Genomic DNA, 24,644 nt, shown 5'->3' on the forward strand with positions numbered 1-24,644 from the left:
CTTATCCAGATCATTGATAAGGATATTAAAGAGAACTGTCTCCAACACCGAGCCCTGGGAACATCACTTGTGACTGATGACCAGGTGGATTTAACTCCATTCAGTACAACTCTTTGGGACCTGCCAGACAGTTTTTTACCCAGCAAAGAGCACACTGGTTTAGGCCCTAAGTAGCTGGTTTCTCTAAGAGAGTGCAGTGGGAAATGGTGTCAAAGGCTTTACTAAAGTCTAGATAGACAATATATACAGCCTTATCCACTGAACAGGTCACCTGGTCACAGAAGATCAGGTTAGTCAAGAAGGGCCTGCTTTTCATGAATCCATGCTGACTGGGCCTGATAACCTTATCCTGTACATGCCATGTGGTGGCATTCAAGATCATTTGTTCTGTAACCTTTCCTGGCACTGAGGCCAGGCTAACAGGCCTGTAGTTCCCTAGATCCTCCTTCTGGCCCTTCTTGTAAATGTGCGTCACCTCCAATCAGCTAGAACCTCTGTGGTTAGCCAGAAATGCTGATTGGTGATGGGAAGTGACTTGGTGAGCACTTCTGCCAGCTCCTTCAATACCCCTGGGTGTATCCCACCTGACCCCGTAGACTTCTGTATGTCCAAGTGGTGCAGCAGGCTGCTAATCATCTCCTCTTGGATTATGGGGATTTCAAACTGCTCCCTGTTCTTGTCTTCCAGCTCAGAGGACTAGGTACCCAGCAAACAACTGGTCTTGCTACTAAAGACTGAGGCAAACACGGCATTAAGCAGCTCAGCCTTTTCTTCATCTTTTGTCACTGTGTTTGCCCCTTCATTCAGTAAAGGATGGAGGTTCTCCTTAGCCCTCCTTTTACAGCTAATGTATTTATAGAAACATTTTTTATTTTCTTTTACCTCAGTAGCCAGATAAAAGGGCTTCAGCCCTTCTGATTTTCTCTCTGCATAACCTCACAACATCCTTGTAGTTAGTACTTGTTCGTCTGGCTGATCAAGCTTTTGAAATTTGGTTTGAATTTTGAAAATAGGTAACTTGTAATGTTGGGGTTTTTTCCCTTTTTTGGGGTGAGAAGTGACAAAACCTGACTTATTTGTCGTGTGTTTTGCCACATGTGAGTAGTCATGTAAAAATTCAGTGCTTGAGAGTGATGCCTGTGGGGGCAAAATAGCCTTCCAGTGACTTTTCCTTAGTACTGCTTTATTCTTCAGCAGTGTGGTACGTTGTTCTTCTTCCTTGAATCTCAGACCAGTATCTCTTCTAGTTGGAGCTGTTAGCTGTATAGATTCTGTATTCTCAGATGTTTTCCTAAATGTTACATGCCTGATGCAAACCACTTCATTTTCTAGAGCAGTTTGTTAAGCAATGTTTTGGAGTTTCATTGCATGCCAGATTTGTGCAGTTGACTGGGTGGTTAGTGTTACTGACTGTATGATTCATATTATTGGATACCTTCTTTAGAGAATCAGTTTTAAAGATGCCTGCCCAAAGCTCTATTTGCAAGTATGATTACACTATTGAACAGAGCTCAAAATCACAGATGCTTTTGACTCTCAAAGCTTTCTATTTTTCTGAGGAGGTTTCCCCATTACATTTCTTTCCTGCATCTGTAGCATTAATCTGTATTTATAATGTTGTTGAGTATATCTTTTAAAATTACTATAAGCACTTAAATATTGTATTAATTATTGTATGAAGCCAATATTGAAAGCTCATTAACTTATTTTAAAGGTGGCACTATGCCATTTCAATAATTCTGCCATTTGATACACTTTTTCTTCAGATTGAAGATGGGAGCAAAGCTGCAGCTGTGGACAAGCTATTGGCTGGGGATGAAATTGTTGGCATCAATGATGTGGGCCTCTCCGGCTTCCGACAAGAAGCGATCTGTCTGGTGAAAGGTTCACACAAGACACTGAAGCTTGTGGTGAAAAGGTAAGCTTGTGGCATTCAGCTGGAAAACCAAATGTGTTCCAGGCTCTAAGCTACTGGGCAACTAACTTTGCCAAAACTTGGCAAGACTTCCATTCAGTGTTATTAACGTGCATGTTATGTGGCGTTACCTCCTCCTTGAACACAAACCCTTTATGGGGAGAGGTAGCCTATTGATCAGAGCAAAAAACTGAGGCAACATATTCTGTGAATACTGTGGTGTTGTGATGAGTCAGGACTCTGTTCTGCATTTTCCCACTTTGTGAGAATATTTGAGGTCTCAAGCATTACTTAGGTGGTTTGGCTGAAGGGTACTTTTAGTCAGTTATTAGTGAAGGGGAAAAGCTGTAACAGTTTGTTAAAACAACACATTTTTAATATGGAAACTTTTTGTTTTGTCATTTTGACTTGCAACTTTTAAGTTCACACTTTATTTACTAACTTGAATTAAAAATAAGTTTCATAAAATACTTTTTACAAAAGTGAACAAATGTTGAAGGAGGTGAAAGCTTGTAACTTCTGAAAAAATTTCAAACCAGGAAATTTGGACAACAAAATCTTTCTGATTAATTTCCTACTCTTGTGAATTAGGACTTTCTAATTAATTACTTTTATCAAATTACCAGTCTTTTGTGTGAGAATTTTGGCTGTCTCTGTTAGAATGAAAAAATAATTTTGTTGCAGTACAGAAAATGTTGAGAATTTAACATGTGTGGTGGTTCAGTCTATAAATACAGCCATGGTTTGAGGCTGTCTTAAATGAGGACTATCCATTGTGAAGCAGCACGGATAGGTAAGAGAGGTACAAAAGCATGCTTTTCACCCTTGTTTTAAGAAGCTGTTTTCAACAGAAAGAATTATGGAAACCTGAATCTCTTTCACTGGTGATAGTTTGTATCCTCACCTATCACTACTTCTAAAAGTTCTCCCTAATTGTTGTAGCACTAGAGTTAATAAATGCAAAACAGAATGGATTCACAACTATTATAAATCATGTTGGTGTTCAGCAGTTTCAACTTGCACTGGCTATTCCAGTAAAAACACTTTTGTTAGCAGAGGTTACATGAGCTGTTTCTGTTGCAGAAAGGGAGAACTTCAGGGTTGAGAAATTTTATAGACATTGAAGAATCTGCCAAGACAGCAAGTCTTAATTACTACCAAAAGCTTCAGAGTAAGTGGAAAGATTCCCTCTTTCTTGGGGCTTTCCAGTTTCTGAGCAACTTGCTCAGAATCTATAGATTGAGATTTATCATTGGAAATGGCAGGAAGTTTGATGCTGAAACACCCTCACAAGAGAGAGACAGCTATGCCATTCTTGTCATTGACAAGTGCTTCACTTCATGCATGTGATTTTGGAGAAGTTTCCATATGGCTAATCAAGCACTGATTTGCTGCTGGGAATTTGTGGCCATTCTCTGCAGGCAACAGAGCCCCATTGCTATGCATGCCTGAGTGCAGTTTGGTGCAAAGCTGATGGGTTTTCATCAGTTGTTTATCATTCCTCCGCTTTTTCCTGCCCTAGCACATGTGTAATGGGCAAAAGCAACCTAGTTTTTCTAGCCAAGAGGCTGAAATAGTGGCTGTTGTTAGGGAAAACATTTTTGTCCTAAATTCACAAAGATTTCCATAGCTCCCAAAGGAGGCAAGAGCCTTTTGGGTCATTGAGGAGCCTGCATAATATTAGATAAAATTTCATAAAGCCTACTGAATGAAATTAGCTAGGGGTTTTGTCTGTGTTTTTTGAACTTTGCTCTTTCTCTTGGAAAGTTGCCTTAGGACATCAGTCCTTTGACGGTCAGAAACCTTTTAACACCCAGTCTCATTTTATCCTTGGCCAACTTGTTCTCATGCGCTACTGTCTGTGTGCTAAAATAGCTTTTCTTTTCCTGTTGGAAGTTCAAATGATGCAGGTTTTGTTAAAAGCCTTGTTGCATGCTTTCTCCCAGAAGTTATAGTTTGAACAATAGTATTGTTTTGTTCTGTTTGCCCTAAATCTTAGAATGAATTTTTGTAAGTGCTTTAAACAGCCCTGTATTTAAGCAAACCAGTTGTTTAGTCTTTGTAAGAGCACTCCTGCAGGTCTGGATTGAATTGGATCAGGCAGCTGATCTGACTGCAAAATTACTTGAGGAAGCAGGTTTTCAGCTGGATAGGACCACCACTTTTCATAGACAGTCTGCTCTTTAATTAATTACAGCAATGTCGAAATGGCTGCCTTAACATTTTTAGACTATTTCAGTCTTCTTTAGATCCACCCTTACTGTTCTCTGGCGAGACTGGGAATAGTCCCACATTTCCCTTTCATTGAGTTACATATATAATGAAGTATTGATCTATAAGTCCTCTTAGCATCTTCTTGTCTGCTTGCTCTGTGTTCTTTGTCTAGAGCTCTGATGCCTCTTGATAGCATTGATTTAACTTTTTATTTTCTGTGGGTGTCAGTGTGATAATTTGAAGCACAAAATAGACAAATGGCTTTAAGTTCAGCAACTGCATCCTGAAGGTTAAAAGAATCTTTGTTTTAATCATGTTTGTTCTTGCTATCTGTTAAAGTTAGCTTGGGAAGCCAAGGGCTAGATTTTGTATTGAAATAATTTTTCCCTGGGGTTATTTGTAGTATCTATTTCTGAACTGATCCAGAAGTGGCAAGCAAACATTTTAAAAACTATCATGAAGTGGAAAATTTACTTTTTAATTAAGTTATTCTGGAAAGTACAGAACTATCTTACAGTTAATGTCAGCGTGTCCATATGAAATCCCTCCATATGGGTCACTTCCTCATGTACTAATGCCACATCCTGATCTTGTATCAGTCAAACTATTTCTGTACCCAGGAAGCAGTAGGGTCTGCTGTTTTCAGTTTAGGAGTCTAATGTATCTACAGCCAAGACCAAATGAAAATGTTTTGCCACAGTAACATCACAATAATTAACTTGTGACTGTGTCAGAAGTTTCCCAAAGAGCTGGTGTTGGTAAGCACTGGTAGCTGGCTTCTGCAAAAATATTTTTACCCACTGTTTTCAGAGAATATGATGCTTGACTTGCATAGGGAAAATAACATGGGTCTCTAAATTAAAGTGCCTGCTGTACCAAATACACAGCATAATTGTGCTGGCTATCAGCATGCATGCTTGGCAGTATTTTTTTTAAACATTGCATAGCTGTGGTCTAAACCGAATCAGGACTGTTCAACTGACTTAACAACAAACATAATGTTTAAGTAGCTTACATGCTGATGGTTGAAAAAGCGTGGTGTACTTTTGATCTTGGATTAAAAGAAGACTCAGGAGGCTTCATGTTATTTTCTCAAGTGGATTTGTCAAAACAACACATCTTAATTATGTGCTTCAGTGTAGTACTGAGTTGTTTCTTGGGTAGATTCCTTTCTTTGGAAAATGGAAAGGAAACTGCTTTGGACATTTCTTACAGGAATTGTACATTAATGTTTCTTGTTTTGGAAATGATGTGTGCATGCTTATCTATGCACATGCAAAATTGCTCTGAGTGTTGATACTGAGGTAGTTACCATGTTCTGTGTAATTTAAATCTTCTGCTTACACTTCTAACTTAAATTCCCTTCTGGTTCTTAAATAGAACCTCCATTCCTTTGCATATCCTCAACATAAGCATATACTGCAAATCCATGAAAGTTTGGAATTACTTTTTGCCATGAGACACATGAAACTCTTAAACATTGGCACATAGATGATGCTTCCACTTGTGGTTTATTAATGTTAAAGGGAGGGTGGCCTTTGGGAGCCACCCTAAGAAGTTATGTGGAGTTGTCCTGTTGGTTGCTTTGAATCATCCGTTAGTGACAGTGAGAAGGGGTGGGCAAGGGAAGGGAGTAGCCATGGACTTCTTTTCCTCAGCACTGGCTGGTGACAGAAAACTTTCAGTTTAACTTGACTTCAGGAACTGCCAGGGTCTGTGAACTGGCCTTTAAGTTGCACACATGTGAACGGGTGTGTTTTCCTTTACATAGCATTGCATTTTGGTGCCTTTATGTGGTAGAAGTTTAAGCTGTTTTTGCAATGCTGAGGGATCCCTTGTTACAGAAGAGAGAAGGAAAGAGTGAGAGCAAACAGACTTGCCATCAGAAGTGTAGTCTGAATGCTGAAATTTACTGTGCAAAATCCTAGTAAGGAGAGTGAATGTCATGACATGTGAACTATAAACACCTAGCCGTGGAAAGTTGGGGTAATCTTTGTTTGCCTGGCACTTCATTCAGAGAAGCAGTCATTTAATTGAAGCACTGTAGAACCAGGCCTTTTAATGAATGTCCCAAGGGCTCTGAGATTGTACAGTGCAGTTTCAGAACCTGAGCCTGGGCAGAAGTGCAAGACTAAAAATCTGACAGTTATTTGCTGCATTTAGGTAGGAAAGCAATGAAATTTTGTCATGTTTAGAGCAAAAACATGCTCAACACCGCCAGTGATCTTTCTGTAGTTGGTTTTGTATAACTTACCAAGGAGATCTAGTCGTACCCACTTACAACTTAAGAGCAGGTAGCTGTGCGCTTTGTAGCTCCTCTTGACTGCAGAAGTACTCTGTGAAATTTGGCAGTATCAGTTTGTGGGATGACTTGAGAAGATGAGGGATTTGTGTCTTCTGTACAGTTATAAGATACGAATCAATCAAGGACTGTAAATTCTGCCTCTTACCTGTGTTTGATAGTTCTGTTTTTATAAATATGAAGATAGCATACAAAAAAAGAGTAGAAAAATACATGTAGTTTTGCAGATTTTAAGCAAATATTATATGTATTTAGTAGACAGTTATGGTTAAGTATTGCTCAATAAACCATGTGCATTTGTGGAGAACCACTGTTGAGTAGGACTAAAACTTTCATTTCTGTTACATTTGATATCATTGCTTCTTGGGCTCGGGCTTGTTATGGCAGAACAAATAGCAGTGGTTGCCCTATGTCAGTAGGCATGGTTCTTCCTTTTTGAAGATTGACCTTGGCCTTAACTGACCAATAATAGATTTGTTGTTTTGTTGTTGTTGTTGTTTTAATGCCTGTATTTCTAGCCAGACTTTGGAAATAGGTAGGAAACTGAAGGATTGCATTCCAGGACTGTGTATGCATGCACATACCACTGCTGTAAGGAGAGGGGCAGGTGTGATAGCCCCTCACTAGCCATGTTTCTTGAAATGGGATGTGGATGTGGAACAGCATGTGCCTCTGCAATCTTCTGTGTGCATACTTTGTGAGCATATATTTCTAACAGATGCACACAGCTTTAAAGTTGGAGACTTGAGTGTTTCCATGTGGCTGCAGTTGGTGAAAGGGCTGGGCTGTTAAATTCCTGTTTCCCAAGGTCACTGAGAAATGGGTCAGTGTGTTGCTGAATGTCCCCTCTTCTGCTCCAAGCAGGATGGCTGGTTTTAAATGTGTGCCAGATAGGATAAGATGTCTATCTGCCCCTGCTCCCACCTGGGTCTTGTGATGTAGAGAGGAGCCAGCCACATGTGTCAGAATGTGTGACAGGGCATCACAAGGCTGGGGACTCTGCTTTCTTTGGTGCTGCCAGTCAGCTACCATGGCTCGCAGGCAGATAACAGGAACCAGATAAGCACAAACATGTTGTGCTAAGCGTATAGCACCTACAGTCCTGGTTCAGGAGCCCTTGGGGTGAATATCCTGTGTTTAAGGACTGCTTGGCAATCTCAACAGGATCTCTCCATGAAGAAGTATTCAGTGGAGCAGGTAAGACCCTTTGTACATGTGTGCTTGGTGGGGGTCCACAGCAGAGACTGGCCAGCATTCCTCAGCCATGGCTCTCACCTCCTCCATGGGTAAACCTGGCTGGGGCTGGCTGGGCCTCTGCTGTGCTGCTCCTCCTCCTTCAGAATGATCCTGTGCTACTTAGGGAAGGAATGCATGTGACAGAAGGGGGACTGCACACTTTTATCTTATATTTTCAACAAATTATACCTTGGAAGCGCCCTGATGAGAATCATTTTCTCTGGCCAGCCTGTCGGCAGAGTCACTTGACTGTATGGAAACAGTGTGAAATCCACCTTCCCTTCACCTTCATTCATACTCACTAGCAATACCCCCCAGGTCTTTGGACGTTTCCTGAGCCAGTTGTCTTTTTGGTGGAGTGCACTTCTAAAAAGCACTTCTATTTTGTAATTTTCTGCCCACCTCGACACTTTCTTAGTTGTGTTAATGTGATTTGAATTTGTGTTGTTAGTGACACACTTAGGGACACTTGAGGTAAACAGAAGCTTCAGTTCCTGCAATTAGTGGTGTATTGGACCAGGTTTCAAAGAATTTGGATGTTTGTCTTGTAAGCTGTCAGGAGTCTCTCCATGTGTATGTTGTGAATGCCATGTTGTCATTTTGTGATGACTTTTGCAAATTATTTATTTACAAATCTAAAAATCCACCCTTTAAAGCTTGAATAACAGAAGGCCAAAAATAGAACAGATGTTACTATGCTTTACCAAGACAACTCCTTTAGGCTAATGCTTGGAGTACTAGGAAGGGCATAAACATTTCCTTGTGGGTAACAGGAATCCTCTATAATTTGAATACACTTATTCAAAAGGTTGTGGCAACGATTTTCAGTTTTGTGAAATAGTTACCAAAACTGGGCAATGTTGCTTTCTTGTGGAAGGGAGTATGTATCAGATGGTAACAACCTGTGAGTCATGACTGGGTTTTAGGGGGTTGGGGTTTTTTTCTTAAGTCCTGCAAGCACTTGTCAAAATGGTTAATTTTGAGCATGAGTAGTCTCATCCAATTTAATGAGAGCACTCACATGACTGAAGATGAAAATGTATACAAGTGCTTACAGGATTTAACCAGAACTTTTTACCAAGGCAGTGGATTTATTCTTAAAACTGCTTTCCAATGGTGAATTTCAATGTAGGTGGTGGAAACTGTAGCCCCTTGGGTGAGAGGGGCAAACAGGTGATCTTTCTAAGATTTGGAGGACTGAAGGCTTACTAATTTCATATAGTACTTTCACATGTACAGATTTTTTGTGTGCTTGCTGATACTGTAGATCTCTGCAGACTCCTGACTGAAGCAGAGTTGTGACCCCATCTACTAAAGACCAAATAAATAATGTTTTTTTTGTCAGGAATCTTTTTTTTTGCATTTGAAAGGAATGCTTCTGCCTATGTTACAAACATTTTGAAGTACTGAATTGTTTGGGGTTGCTTTTAAGCTCTTAAGAGGGTTGGGTTTTTTAAACACTCGTCAGTGACATTGGTGTGCACATGTACAACTTCAGGATAATAGTAATAACAGTTCTGTTTCAGTGTGTTGCAGTTCTCCTTGTAGTACTTTTATTTTAGGTTAATTAAATGATTTAAGGACCTACGAGATTGAGAACTTGGATGCTTCTTAAATGTTTCACTGTCAAGTAGCCCTGCCATGTTAAGTGTAGAGATTTTATGCTCTACTTGGTCAACTAAATACATGTAACACCTTCCATCTTGAAAAGATTATAAAAAGGTTTTAAAGTAATTCCTGAATGCAACTCTTAACTTCAGCAGTATGACCACTTAAAAGGCCAGGAATGCAAGAGTGTGCAGCTTTGGTTACTGAATAACTGAGCACATTTGCATCTTATCTCTCACACAAGAAACCCATTATTTTATGGTCTTTGCTTCTGAATCTGCATAATACTGGCTCACCTGGCAAAACAAAGCCTGGCACAGAGGCACAGCTACCACACTGCTGAGTTATATGGCCCTTCTGCTTTTAGTCCAGCTTCACGCTGAGTGCAGATGAAGTGTTACAGAAGCTGGGGGTTTGGGGAGATTTCTGCTTGATTGCATTGGAAATTGGAGTCGGTTCTTTGGTCTGGCTCATGGAGCAGCCTTGCTGGCAGGTGGGCAGCTGAACTGGGGGATAGCATCTGATGGGGAAGAAAGTGCTCCAGAGGGATGGTAATGTCTTCAAAATCTGGTCTGTCATAGGGCATGTCAGAGCAAAATAGCTTTCTCAAAACTTGCAACATCTCAGCTCATGGAGTTGTTCTTTGTGGAGGCTCAATTTCCATCATGTGACTATTGTGTTTTAACCAGAAATTAGATGAACTAAAGCTGGGGTGTCTCCTGAAATGCCCTGGGTCTGGAGAAACTTTTTACTCACTCCTGTTTTTGGGTCACCTTGGCTGTGGTTAAGTAAATCACAGCTAAAAATTGGTGTGGGAATGCACCATACCTGTGTCTAAATACCAGCTGGTATTTGGAACGTGTTTTCTGTGGAAACTCAGTTCCTTTGGGACAGCTCTCCTACAGTAAGCTCATTGTAGTAAGTGGCTGGAAGGCAAAACCACTCCTGTTGTTTCTGGCCACAAGCAAAGCAAGGTTTCCACAGCCTCATGCTCCAAGTTCTTCTTGCTGAAGGCAGAATGTTGGGCCAGTGTAGGCAGCTGTGTGCTGCTGTGCTTGCTAGCTCTGTCCTAGGCAAAAGTGGTGGTGGGGAGCATGTCCAAAGGCTGCTCTCCTTCCTGTTGCTTGCTCCTGCTCCTTCACTTTGGTCAGGGTGAGATAGCCTAAAATTCTCGCTGTCTTTTGATTTCCTTCTGCTGCTGTTAGTACTCACCCTGTCAGAGGCTGTGTTTTTCTTCAGCACTACTGGTGAATAAAACCCTTTTAAAAATTTATGTTAAAGGTTAATTTCTTTAGCACCTTAATTACAGAGCATGATAACTTCCAAAATATTTGAAAGTAAATCTGGATGAAAACAGAATTTTTCAATATGTGAAGCATTTTAGATGCTTTCAGGTGATAAATGCTCATTAAAAATGTTATCATTTAAAAGAATTCTGATAAATCATGGTAAAAACTGAAGTAAGAGAATGACATCAGGAGTTTTATGCTATCTAGCCATCAAAAGGTAGCGGAATATGAACAAAATAAGGATGAGGAAGAATTATTTGTGTAGCTTGCATAACATACGATAAATCCCAAGATCAACACTTTTATCTCAGACATCCAGATGTGCCTGTCTAGTTCCCCAAGGCAGAGCAAAGAAAAACAGTTCCAAAATGTGAAAGTTCTATCGTGGTAGTCCATTGTGAATTTAGCAAGCAGGAAAATCGGTGATTTAATACCTCATACAACTTAATACCTCATTGTCGACAGCGCATATCTCATTTATAAATGAAATTGCTGCGCCATCCTGCTCAAGCTTGTACAAGGAAAAGGTACAAGGAAAACCAGAGCAAACTGGTGGTGAAATCCTGATTTGCCCAAGTTAATGACTGAACTCTTTAAGGGCCCCAGAACTTGATAATTTAGTTGGATTTACTTGTTTTCACAGACCAAGCAGAGCATTTTGCAGATCTTTTTTGTTTGTTTTTATATAAAATGCAGCTTACTAGGTCGTGGGATAGGAAAGGAGCTGTTCTGCTGTGCTGTGACAAGGTAAAACTCCTTCTAGCATGCCTTCTTTTTAAAGAGGCACTGTTGACTGTAGTGCAGCGTTGCTGTTTTCTCCATGTTCAGACACAAGGTGACTGGCAGATGGGACATCAGACCAATTGGTTATCCAGCATATGGATAGAGAAGGAAAAGAGCAATACTACAACCTCTATAGGTCTTGCAGTGATTGAGAGCAGGACAAAAGGCAGTTGTATAGATTTTTGTGTGAATTTTGGCTTTTAAGAAAGGATATTCTTCTCTGCTAAAATTTAGGGATTTGGACAGATACCTTTATCATATAACTCTGTCAGTAACTTGTCTGTCAAAATACTGGTTCAATTTGCCATTCTAAGGTATCTGAACATTAATAAGTTGCTTTTATTTCTTCTTTTCTATCTTTTAGAGCCCCTCCCTCCTCCCAGGAGTCCATAAGTTAAGCACATGGTTATATGTATTTTACTATTTTTTTAATCAAAAACTAGGTCCATTTTTTTTAGGGGTACTTTTTGGAAGTCATTTCCTTTTATGATAAGAGACTAGAAGCTGAAAATGCAAAAACAGGAACTCCTACTATTTTGCATGAAAAAAAATGCTGTAGTTCCATTTGCTACCTTCAGAAAAAGAGGCTGAGTTTGTTGTTGTTAGAATTTTTCAGCACTTTTCTTGGAAAGGTAAGAAGGAGAGAGTACAAGGTATTCCGATGCTCTATACATAAGAGGCCAAAAACAAGCAGCAAAGCCACAAACACAGTTTTGATGTTTGAACTCATTGCATTGAGTTTTCATGAATTACAAATATTATGAAAAAATGTATAATGCTATCAGAAAACAGTCTGTTAATTTTTGGTGTCTCAGTTGCAGAGTCATTTTAAAGGTGCCTAAAATCCAAAAACTGCTGAGTAATCTCCCTTTGAAAACAGAGCAAGAACAATGAATGTGTCTCAAAGTTCATGTTCAAAACAGACTTCCAGAATCTCTCCTGACTTCTGAATGTCATAAGTAGAGCAATGAAATGTCTGAGTACTCCTTTTAAACGTTCAAATGGGACTACCTGGCCTCAACAGATGTTTGTTTTGGGGTTTTTTGAGTAGCTTCAAGTCTGTACTTTTCCCAGTGGTTGAATCCTTTGCTGTCAGCGCTCTCTTGTGGCTATTGTTTGCATTAAAAGACTTCAAAGGGATTTCAGAAATATGTATGCAATTTAAAGATTTTTGCCTTAAAACACACACAGTCATTTTAGATAGGCGTTCCTAAATTAAATGCGGTAATATTATATTTTAATGATACAGGAAGGTCAATCTAGACAAACGCATCCCAAATGTGCTTCCCAGATCTCAAAGGGGCAAGCATCTTGAGCATTCAAGTCTTTGATTGGATTTCATCTTTGTATTTTTGGCAAAAAGCCGTGTGCCCGAGGAAGCACAGCCAAAAGGCTTGGTGGGGGAAAGAAGACTGCATGGCAGCTGGAGTCAGGTGGAGGAGAGACTGGAACGGGCACCTTCTACAACAGGCCAGGATGCAGATGCTGCTTTTCCTGTAGTGTCACTTGCAGTGATGAGTGGGTTACATGCCACAACATCAGTTATTAAATCAAAAGAAGAAAAGATCTGGGAAACCTTTCCCAGTGAAACTGATATGTGTGTTCCTGGTGAATGTTTTTCACCCTGAATTGCTGATTCTGATTCCCTATATTGGAGGGGAGAAGGGGAAGGTAACTCTTGACTAGGTTGTTTTTTGAGTTACAGGGCAGTCTTTTGTTTTTCAGTAAGGAGGTAAAGCCTTCTGGAAGCTCACATTGTGGCATGCAGGGGTTTCCTTTGAACTAGGAACCCTCAGTTTCCTCTTTTATAAGCATGTCTGCATTAGTACCAAGTGTGTGAAGTTGGCTATAGAGTCCTAGCCTTCTACGCCATAATACAACAGCAAGTAGAATAAAGATCCTGGGTTATTTACGTAATGGTACTGTCTTGGAGAGAGGCAGGTTTACACTTGATCTGAGGCCTTGAGTAAGAGAGGTCTTGACACTCAAAATATATGACTAGAAAGTTTCTGTTCTTCAGTAGGCTGATATCTTGGACTTGATGATCTCAGAGGTCTTTTCCAGCCTCAATAATTCTGTGATTCTTTCATCTTTGTATATGGCATTTGTCTGGTCACCCCTTTCACTGATCTTTGAATCCTGTGTGTAACATAAGCACAGTAATAAATTTCAGGGATATTTTTAAAATTTCAGCTAGTCTTTTATAAATGTTTTCATAGCAACTACGTGACTATTTACAGCTTTTTTCCAGCAAATGTGCCATGCCCAATTGTTCTTGCAGTGAAGGTAGAATGAGCTTCCTTTATCTGTTTACTCTTCTGGATGCAACCTAGCAGGACAGCTCATCAGTATCTGACTTCAGATTAAGACTGAAAAAAACTTTTGAGAGACAAATTTAAAATCTTATTAGCCAACCCTATTTTGTGGTTCAGGTTCTCTTTAAAATTAAGGAGACACTGCTTTTAAACTGTTTTTACCTCTTTTTTATTACTGCTGTACCAATGTAATTCTAATACTTTTTAGGACAATGGATTCAATGGCACTTACTCTATGTAATTCATTCTTTTACACACACTGAAGATGGACTTGCTGGAAATTCAGGAAAAAAGTTCTTTTTTTCCACTTCATTTTATTTCTGTTTTGCCAAATAAGTCACCAAGTATAGAATAGTATTTGTCAGCTGGACTTTGCATCCTCATTCACACAATGATAACTCCAAGGGTTTTTGACTCTTTCAGAAACAGTGTTAGAAAAGTGACTCATCAAAAAGGAGTCTGTCTCTCTGGGCTGAGTGTGCATGTGCACATACATGCATGTGTGCTAATGTTGATAAGCAAGGGATCATGCTAGGTTACCTTGGTTCAGATGACTTCAAGAACAACCTCATTATATTTGCTTTTACATCTGTGAGAAGTAAAAACTTGTACTGCTACATAATATGCAGTCATTTTTTTGACAGAATATTGCAGTCTGGCTGGGAAAGTTTTAGTCATGGGCCCTCTCTTTCAGCAAGCTCACAAAACAGAGCTATTTGTCTTCTTTATAATTGTGTAGTTCTGCCATATGCTGTCTTAACTAGATTTCTTACTAAAATCCAAAGATGCCTGCATAAAATAGGACCACTTCTTACCCTTTTGCCAACCTCCTCCTCCTCCTTCCTGAAGTTGGAGGATTTCTGTAAATCCCCCATACGTCCAGCATTTCCTTTGCAATTATGAGCGTATCCTCCTTTGACCTTTGGAGAGCCATTAATGTTTCATATGCAGGGGGTGGGTCTGTCAGTGGGGCAGGTTTCTGTGGGGCAGTCAGCTTCTCGTGGCAATCCAGCTGCTGTGTTACAGCACAGAACCAATACACGTGTGTATTCGTGTGTTTAGTGTGGTGGGTCAGTGAACCTAGGGAGAAGCTGGTCTCAGCACATATGCCAGCATGTAAGAAGAAAGTGTCTCCTGGGCTCATCATGAAGGATACAGCATAACTAATATATTTCATTTTTCCCCAAATAAATTTTATGCAGCTTGTTACTGTATCCTTTACATGCTCAGGTATGATGATGGTCAGCAACCACAGTAAGCTTACATGTGCAAATCTGGCTAGCAGCAGGGGATTAATGGTGTGACAATGGGATAAAGCTTATTTTTCAAAAGTTTATGAAAATAAATTGCCCTTTGAAAGAATTCCCCTGAATTTCTAACATCAGTCTCCCTGGGTGATGGAAGGACATACCTGTCTCTTTTCTCCATAGCTGTCGATTTCTAATGCCTTTCTGAATACTGAAGTTAGTTATTTCTAGGGATATCACAGGCTGCCTCTCTTTTGAGGGAAGTGCTGATCCCTGATAAAACTGGCTGGCTGATTTTAATGTATAGGAAAAACCTCTGTAACGCTCAGATGCTATTGAGAGCCCATCAGAACTTGAGAGGCCCAAATTGTTCTGCAGATTTTCTATTAGCTTTGCTGCTTAAGCAGATTTGTCATCTCATAGGTGATATTAACTTCTTTACAATTTATGGTCCTAGACTGTACTGTTTAGCCATGTATTTGCTTAGAAGGAAAGGATGGAGCAGCTGAAAGGAACAGTTACAGCAACATAATCTCAGCATATTTTCTACACGCTATGTCAAACTTCAGATAAATAAAATCCCCCCTCCTCCTCCAGGAACAGTCCTCTGGTTTCATTTTTTGGGCTTTGCTGAGTTTTTTCCCTGCTGAGCTCCTCAGGCGGTGTTGACTGGAGTCGGGCAGTGGAGTTGCTGGCATGAGTAACCAAAACTGCTCCGGCCTCTTAGCGGGGAGCCGTAACAAGGCTCCTTTGTGAGTCTAATTATAGCCCCTAAGCTGGCGCAGCACCGCGGATTAGTGCAGGCTGAGGATGGTCGGTGGCGAAGGGCTGCGGGGTCCTGTGCTGTGCTCCACCAGCATCTCCTGCTTCTGCTGGGGACGGAGCCCAGGTGGGTGCTGCTCACACCCTCCTTCATGCTGCCCTGGCCTGCAGCTGGGGCCTCATCGCTATTCCCCCAGCCCAGCCCTGTTCCTGGACATGGAGGTTTGTCCACTTGCCCGAGACTCGTGCCTGCTCCCTGAGGAAGGGGTCTGAGAAGGAAGCGCTGCCCGCTGTGGTGCCAGGGTAGGTACCTTGGGCTGCACTGGGGAGGGAGAGGATCTTGCCAGGCTGGCCAGGGCACCCACACCTGATCAGCTGCAGTGGTTCCTCATGCTTTTGTCCCATCGTTGGGATAAAAAAGTTTTCAGGGTGCATTTTTCTCTTGGCTTTTTAGTATCTTACTAACTTGTCCGTGATGTAAGAGGGCATGGGGGGAAGGCCATGCAGGGTTGTCTTGAATGTATCTAATTAAAATTTCATAACAGGATTGTTGTAGGGGAGTCAGCAGGTGTTGAGGAGGGGAGGTGACTTTGAGAAGAGTATTTTGTAGTTCACTTGCCAATTTGCCTCCTGTTTCTCACACAGACCTGGCTTCGGCACGCTGTATGTATGTGTTGCTGAGCAAAGCCACTTATATCCCAGCAAGGCCATGCACTGAGATGGTGTACAATTGCTACTTCCTAAGAGTTCTGAAGCTAGTTTTCTTGGACTGGTCTCTTTGTCCCAGTATCTATTGTTGGGACAAATGGAGTAGCAGAGTCAGTCTGTTAGTGAAACTTGAAGTGTTACTGACTGAGAGGTTTTTTTCAGTCTTGAGCTTTTATTGGTGTGAAAAGAAAATTGAATGGAAAGGGTTTCCCAGGCTGGGAGCAGTTTGCTAGCGTGCACAGTGGTGATGCAAGGGGATTTTTAAGGAACAGCATAAGAGGAAATGAGTATGCTGATAAATGTGTGAGACCAAAATTATTTGTTCCTCCCTGTAAATCTAAAGAAGAGATTGTAGAATTTCTTCTTGGAAAAGAGAGGTACATAAAGTAGTGAGCAAAACTGGGGAAAAAAATCTTTTAAATCCACTTTCCTTCTGCAGTTTTGGTGAAGAGAAGGGATTTAAATGATACATTTGGCAGAGTGTTGTGGTTTTTTTTTCCCACTGCCAGTCCAGTCACTGCTTCCAGCTCTTCAAGAACATATGCTGTGAAGGTGGGGTGCCAGAGCAGCGTGGGCTCAGGATGTGTTTCTGTCTCTATCTGCTTAGTGGTAACCAGACAGAGCAGCCAGTTCCATTAGAGAAATCCTTAATCTAGTGAGACTAATGGACCTTCCCTCCAGCAGGAGCTGCTGGAATAGGAACTGCCCGTTGTATTTGTAGGGCAGGATCCCAGAAGGGGCTATGGTCAACTTCTGCAGGTTATTGTAGCTTTATAATAAAGCATAACAATTCACAGGGGAGTGTCGGCATGTGAAACACATCACACATTTCTTCTGACCTCACTGAACTTCAAGTAGAGCTATAAAATATTAGTCTTCCATTAATCACTTGGAGCACGTATGTAGTATTCAGTGTGTCTCTTTCTGTTATCATCTCATATATAAAAGGCATTTTTTCCTTGAGCCTATTCCAACTTCCCAGAGGAAGCTGTATAGTGGCTCTAATGCCAGTGTTACAACTCAATTTTGTTTTCTAGCTCAAGAAGACTAAATCTAGTACATAAAATGCAAACAGCTGAATATTCAGTGTACAAGCCACATTCACTGCTCTGGGTTTAAAAATAGTGATTCACAACTTGCAAGTGAATATAGTTTGTTATTTATTGAGAGATTGTCAATAGATACCTTGCATCAGGATCCATACCTTGGTTAATGTAGGAAGTGTGCATGGATTAATTCAATTATTAAACTAGTAATTAATTTCAGAGGGATGCTGATAGCCCTTGCAGCTTTTGAACACACAAGCTTTAGCAGCAGGAGTAACTATTTATTAATGTTAGCTAGACCTTTTTTTCTTTTTCTACTGTGTTTCATCCATTGTAACTGATGTGGCCTTGAAAAACCATTGAAGTAGTTTCTGATTTTATTTCTTTGTATCCAAGCACATGCTTCAGCTTGTGGCTTTTTAGTTGGGTTTTTTTGCCAGATTGACTGTCTTGTAAAACTTATTCTTGGAGATAATTAGGGTGACTAAAGATTGAGATCTTTAGGGGTGGTGTGAGGTGGGCTGGAAGAGGAATAATCTATTGAAGATTAGTGGTGTAATTGCTGTAAAGTGATTCTGTTTTCAATCCTGCTCGGAAAATAGCTTTTATTTTGCTATGAAGTGACTGCACCCAGCTTTCAAGTCTAATGATGTTAAATTGGGTGCATATCTTGGCACACTCAGTTTCTGAAAAATAAGCCTTAAAGGCTGCAAGAACATTATCCACTAAACAAAATCAGCTCTGCTCTTTGTATCCCAGAAATCAGAGTTGTCAGGTCACTTTTAAAGTTCCAGTTCTAAGTGGTTTTATGTGTTTCAAGGCTGCCGTACATCTGCTGAAGAAAGGTCTGTACGTGTTCCTAGGGTATCTAAATCAAGGCAGACAGCATTGTTGCAGTTAACAGGTTAAGTGAGGGTTTGGTTTTTTTATCAGCTTACCTTTACTGAAGACCCAAGTGTCTTTACTCAGTAGCTGGACTGGAGCGTGGTCTTCACCAGAATGAGCAGCTGAGGCCAGCAGCACTGGGAGCCACAGAGGTGGCACGGGGGATGGCGACTTGTCCGTGTCCACAGCTGTTTCTGTGGGGCAGGGGGTGAAGTGGCTGTCACAGGTGAATCTTTGGCAAAAGTGTTGCCAGTTTGGTATCTTTGCATTAATTGCATTTCATTTTTATGAACTCTTAATTTGCCTGCATTTCTGAAAGGGTCTCAGATTATTGAGAGGAGTGAAGAAATTAAGCCCTCTTTCCAGGATTCAGACATACCCCCTCTGTTTCTGTGTGTATGGTGAAAGGCAGAAGATTTGGGCAGGGGTGCAGACAAGTCTGGCACCCTCTAGGTACAGTACTGTGTGCAGGGAGGGACCCATCTCCAGGCTAGTCCCTTTGCAGTAGAAAGAAGAGTATCACTGTCTCTGGGTGACCTGGATACTCATCCGTAAGAGAGATGATGTAGAGGAAGAGAGCTCATTCTTACCTGTTGGTGCTTCTGTGGCCGTCAGCTGGATCTTAGTCTTGCTTAACCACTGTGTGGAAAGCATCAGCACTGTCTTGAAGCAGGGAGAGTTGAAGTTGGGGTCCAACTCTGTTTCTGACAGTGTATAATGGCAGGAGATTAAGCAGGACATAGAGCAAGCCTCAGCAGAGGCGCCAGCTTCTTTTATTTGGTTGTTCACTGTAGCCTCCATATCTACTCTGGGGATGGAAAGGGGTGGCCTTACCTTTCTCCGGGTAAGGCACAGATCTGCAGCCCAGCAGGCTGGTAGGAGCTCTCATTGACAGTGGTGGCAATGCCCATGCAGGTCTCCTCTGCTTCAACGGAGAGTCTCTACACACAATGTTGAAGAAATTGGGTCTGGATTAATATAGGCATAGGAGAGGAGCTCGTGCTCCAAGAGGTTAAGAGAAAAGACCCTGCCCTTTGCCAGTGGAGAGCTTGTAGGTGTGTGTGTGTTTCAGACTGTACTGCTGCTTGTTACAATACTGTTACAGCTGCAGTCATCAGTTGAAGATTAAGAAGATATAACTTGGAATTGAACAATTAGCTTCCCTACCTGAAACCTGAACTGCCCCTGGGAGGTAAGAAGAAAGAGTTTACCTCAGAAGGTGATTGTGCAGCTATAACCACCTTGTGCCTCAGGCTTTCAACACGTTAAGGCACTGAGATTTCGTGCCCAAATTATGAGCTCTGTAATGTGCCAAAACTCTAATGTCTGTTTTAATCTGAAAATAGCTATTATGACAATAATAATAATCCTTTTTTAAAAACAATTCTATATATCATAGAGTGATTAACAGTTGCATAACAGTCTCCAAATGTCACATTCAGTGGAAGCACTATACATTTTTACATATGCTTGTGTGTGTAGTACAGAAAGAGCTCCTCCAGAAAAGGGGTTCCTTTTTTCTTGTTTTTTTTTTGTTGGTTTTTTTTTGTTTGTTTGTTTGTTTTAAATGCAGCAGTCTTTCCTTTCAAATGTCTGGTATCCTTCTGAGACCAGGATGCCTCAAGGGAAAGTTTCTGCATAAAAAGTTTAGTTAATTCTTCATTAAGTTGGAAAATACTGTAAATTTTTTTCTACAGTATTGCACTCATCTTTTGTCTCAGTTACAGCTCAGCTGCAATAAATGGGTCTTGGATGCTGTGTGACATGACCAATATTTATTTGAAAGATTACTTGAGAATCCCAAGTATTGTGAGAATAGGCAGAGGTACAATATTTGAACACTTTAAAATTGCAAGCTCTTAAATAGGTGGGCAAAGACACTTCATGTGGGCCTGTTGAGCTGGTTCTGCTTCTTATTCTAATGTTTTTTTTCTGGCTAGAAAGGACTATGTCATTGGTAATTGAGATCTACAGTACTGTCTTAAATATTTATTTCATTATCTACCATTTCTGTGGTGCATCTTCTTTAGCCATTCCTTTTTCTGAACCTTTTTACCACATAATGTATCACTGAGGTTGTATTATCCTCCGTGTTTTTATGACACCACCACCAGTGTGGTTTCAACAGATGTTCAGAAAAGGCTTTTGGGTGAGGAAGTCTAAATTAGTTTGTCATTCTGTATGAATTCCCTTACTAGTCCTGTTGGCTGGTATTATTTTCTGTATTCCTTCTCTTAGGTTTTGCTGAACCTATAATTTCTGCTGTAGTATTTGGGGAAAAAAAAAGTTGACGTGTAAATTTTTTAAATTTTGTAGGTTTTGGAAGGTTCAGCTCTAAAAGCTAATTTGAATTATGGCCTGCAAATTGTACTTAAACAAAGCAGGACCATTAAGTAATTCTTACCAGCCATTAATAGAGCTCTTAAATCCAGTATACTTAATTAGCCTGATACACTGGATTTAATACATACACAATGTTTTCCTACATGTTTTAACTTGATTATTAAGTGACTACAGCACCATATTCTATCATTGCAACTGTTCTTCTGGCACTAAAGTAGATCCACAAAGAAGCCTGTCTGGCCCCAGTGTAAAGGCACAGGTGGCTGTGTAGGAACTGGGCCACAAAAAGGGTGTGAGCTTGCCATATTCTTGAAGAGGGAAAGGTGGAAATGAATAGCCAACCCCAAACATGCATGTGAGAGATGCTGGAGAGGGAAGGAGGCAAAGACAGAGGGGGTGATGATGCTCCAGGGATGGATGTTGTGCTAGTGACTCCATCCAAGGAAATGACTGAGCTGAGTGAAGACCTGCCAGTACAGAAGGCGAGGATACCAAAGCTTGTTGCAGGAGCTTCTGTAATTGCTGGGGATTAGGAATTGGGTAAACTGCTGTTTAGACCAGGCTTGTTCATTGCTTCATGGTTATTCAGATGTTAACAGGTTTCCTTAATTAAGACATATTTTCTTTCAGCTATAATGTGTTTTCAATACAATTTGACCAGAAAGAATAATAGCTTAATATTTGATAAATTAGAGGGATTTGCAAAGTTGATGAGGAATCCAGCTTTCTTTTTAGTTTTTTCTGCTCATCAAAATCAATTTAAACTTTGAAAAGGGTTGAGTATGCTGAGGCAGTCATAATTTGTCTTAGTATGACAAGACTGCTAATTACCTTTTTGCATGAAAATGTCGTTATTTTTAATTTCTATACCTGGGTTTTAGTGTTGCTTGAGATTACCAACTGTTCTCTTTCTCAGTGGTTCATCATCTGCATTTTGTGTGTCTATGCATGTTACATGTCTCGAATGTCTGCATTTGTTTGCCTGTGGCTAATCCAGCTGTCTCCTGACAAGGGGCTGGAGGCAGGGGGACTCAGCTGTCTAAGGTCAGAGAAGAGTTTTTTCATATACCGGGCTGATTAATTTTCATAATTAGTTCAGTTCATTCCAGTTCAGTATGTCACAGGGATTTTCTGAAGAGAATAGATGATAGAACCAATTCTCCTTGTGTATTAACAAGCAGCTGTTAATGGAAACAAACTCTGGCATGGCTTGGGTGTTGCCAGTAGTAATTTGAATCATTATATGTCATTCCTCCTATGTTTATTTTGGAAAACAGTGCACAGTTGACAAGCTAACAGTAAGGTTGCTATTGATATTAAGAGCCTTTTTGCTATTTCTGATATTAAGAGCTTTACCTTTAAATTCACTTTCCTAGGCTACTAAGCTGGAACACTAGTTTTTTTAATTTTGTATAAGAAGCATTTGATCAATGAAAGTGTGAAAACATTTCCATTTAATCTTGAGCAGATGCCTAATATGACAGCCTGCAACAAACTTTCATCCCAAATTAAGTTCCATTCAAGCATTTTCTGTATTCAGGGAGTAAGTGTGGAAGGGAGGAGATGGAGTGTGATGTTTTTATAAAGCTTGTTATGGTTCTGCCCTCCTGGATACACAGTGTGAATGTGCTGGCATAGAATGTACTTTAAAAAAAGCAGTTAAATGGCTGCTGTGTAGCCTCAGAACAGCAGGAAGTTGTGCCATCCAAGGCTGAGTCTGAGTGAAAGGCAGTAGGACAATCTTATGAAAAGGGAACAGATCAGTTCACTCTGTGATGCTCCAGAAAGAAGAAGGGAGATGAATTCAGAAGTGGACAGAGGGTTAGGTTTTAGCAGGGCTTTGTTGTATTGGAAAGACCAGAAACTGGTGGTTGAACCACAAAACCAACAACCTGGACAGAGAAGTTGTGGGCATATTTTGAATTTTGAAAAGCCTGAAAAGTTACTTTGCATATATATCTATATATGTACATATCATATATGTATATATATATGTGTGTGTGTATAATTTTTTTGAATCATCCCTATTGGTTATGAATGACAAAGCAATAGAGATTTACTTCAGAATACATTGTGGGTGTTTTTAAATTTGGGTTGGAATCCACTGATGTGATATCTTTGGATGAAAGTTTTCAGGGGTTTTTCTGTGTTTTTCTTCCTTCTCATATTCTGTCATACATAGATACCACCTACCCACCCCTTCCCCTTCCTTTTTTCATTTTCAAAGAAATAAGGAAGAAACAAAGAAGAAGAGTAGGTTTGTTCAGGAAAAGTGTTCAAGTTTTGGATCATTGTCCTCCTTTAAAAGTTAATTTTGCCCTTTGCTTAGTTTTTTGTTAAAACTAAGAACATAGGTATATTGGGAAGCAGGAAAACCTTGAAAATGGCAAGGGGGAAGGAGGATGGGATTGTAATGCACTTAACCTAAAGCTTGTTTATGGAATTGATAACAACTGTTTGAGTTTGGATTGTGATAATTCATTGTTGTATTGAATTACTGAGAATGACGCAAGAAGCTGTTCACATTCCTTATATAGCTTTGCTGCTGGACTTAAGGCTTTTGCCAGATTTCCTATATTGCCCTGGCAGAAACATCTGGTGACTAACATGACATGAAGTAATTTGAATTCCATGAATATAGTTGCCTGAAAGAGAAAACACCCAATGTATTTGTAGAGGATGATGACTCCTTCAGTTCTCTATAGAAAGGAATGTTGCTTGTCTGTTTGAAGGGAGAGTAAACAGAAAGAAGGCAGACATTTTGACCAAATAAGTACTCAATAATAATAATAATATTTTTAAAAATCAGAAGTTTTATCTTTTTTTTTTTGAGAAGAAAAAAAAAAAATCACGTTGTTCCAATCATGAGCTCCCCCATTAGGCAGTTGGGTGAGGTCTTCACAGTCTGTGGTGGGGGGAGAAAGACATTGAACTATTTTTTGAATGAAAAACAGTAACATTGTTAATTTCTTATTATTTGAGGCCTCTAAGCTATTTCAAAAACAAAGCTCTGCAGACAGGCTTTGCTTCACTTCTGAGAAGTCTGAGTTGCATATTAGAGAATTTTATTTCGATAGCAACTGTTTAATTTAACTACATTGACTGGTTCCTAAATTCTGGGCCTTCCAGGGAAGTTGCACCTTGAAACGCGTGAACTATACTATGAAGCAGTGGTCTGCAGCTTTTCAACAAAAATACTCTGTAGAAACTAAAGTAACTGAAAACTGAATACTTTTTGTTTGTTTAAAGGATCTTTAATGGAAACTTTACAACAATTCTCAGAAAATTAATGTTGCCACTGTGTAACAATTCTTTCTGTATATAGGGTGGTTCTGAATGAGGCCAGTGACTGATCCTTCTCTGTAAATTAGAAAAAATGGGTCACAAAAGAATATTGTGTCATTTCAGTGTCACAGAATCATATCATAGAATGGTTTGGGTTGGAAGGGACCTTAAAGATAATCCAGATCCACCCCCTCCTGCATGTGCAGGGACACCTCCCACTAGATGAGGTTGCTCAGAGCCCCATCCAACCTGGCCTTGAACACTTCCAGGGATGGGGCTTCCACAGCTTTCCTGGGCAGCCTGGGCCAGGGTCTCACCACCCTCATACTAAAGAATTTCTTCCTGATGCCTAACCTAAATCTACTCTCTTACAGTTTATAGCCACTACCCCTTGTCCTATCACTACAAGCCCTTGTAAAAAGCCCCTCCTCAGCTTTCCTGTAGCCCCCTCAGGTACTGGAAGGGCTCATATAAGGTCTCCCCAGAGCCTTCTCTTCTCCAGGCTGAACAGCCCCAACTCTCTCAGCCTATCTTCATAGCAGAGCTGCTCCAGCCCTCTGATCATCTTTGTGGCCCTCCTCTGGCCTCACTCCAACCCCTCTGTGCGCTGAGGAAGGATTAATTAACAGGAGAACTGACGGAGAGCAGCAGGGCTGGGGCTGGGGCTGGAGCTGGGGCTGGGCCTGGGGCTGAGCTGGGCCTGGGG

General features: G+C 40.5%; 1 protein-coding gene across 1 annotated transcript in view; it reads left to right on the forward strand.

The window, feature by feature from the left end:
- The first annotated feature begins 523 nt into the window (after positions 1-523).
- Positions 524-24,644, forward strand: part of SHROOM2 (shroom family member 2) — a 72,355-nt gene continuing 48,234 nt past the window's right edge. The window contains exons 1-2 of the mRNA XM_010004656.1: positions 524-538; positions 1,767-1,918. Of these exons, the coding sequence (XP_010002958.1) occupies positions 524-538; positions 1,767-1,918 (167 nt within the window). The remainder of the gene's footprint in view (positions 539-1,766; positions 1,919-24,644) is intronic.

Source organism: Chaetura pelagica, unplaced genomic scaffold (genome assembly GCF_000747805.2).
Source record: "Chaetura pelagica isolate M959 unplaced genomic scaffold, ChaPel_1.0 scaffold178, whole genome shotgun sequence".
Classification (NCBI taxonomy): Eukaryota; Metazoa; Chordata; class Aves; order Apodiformes; family Apodidae; genus Chaetura; species Chaetura pelagica.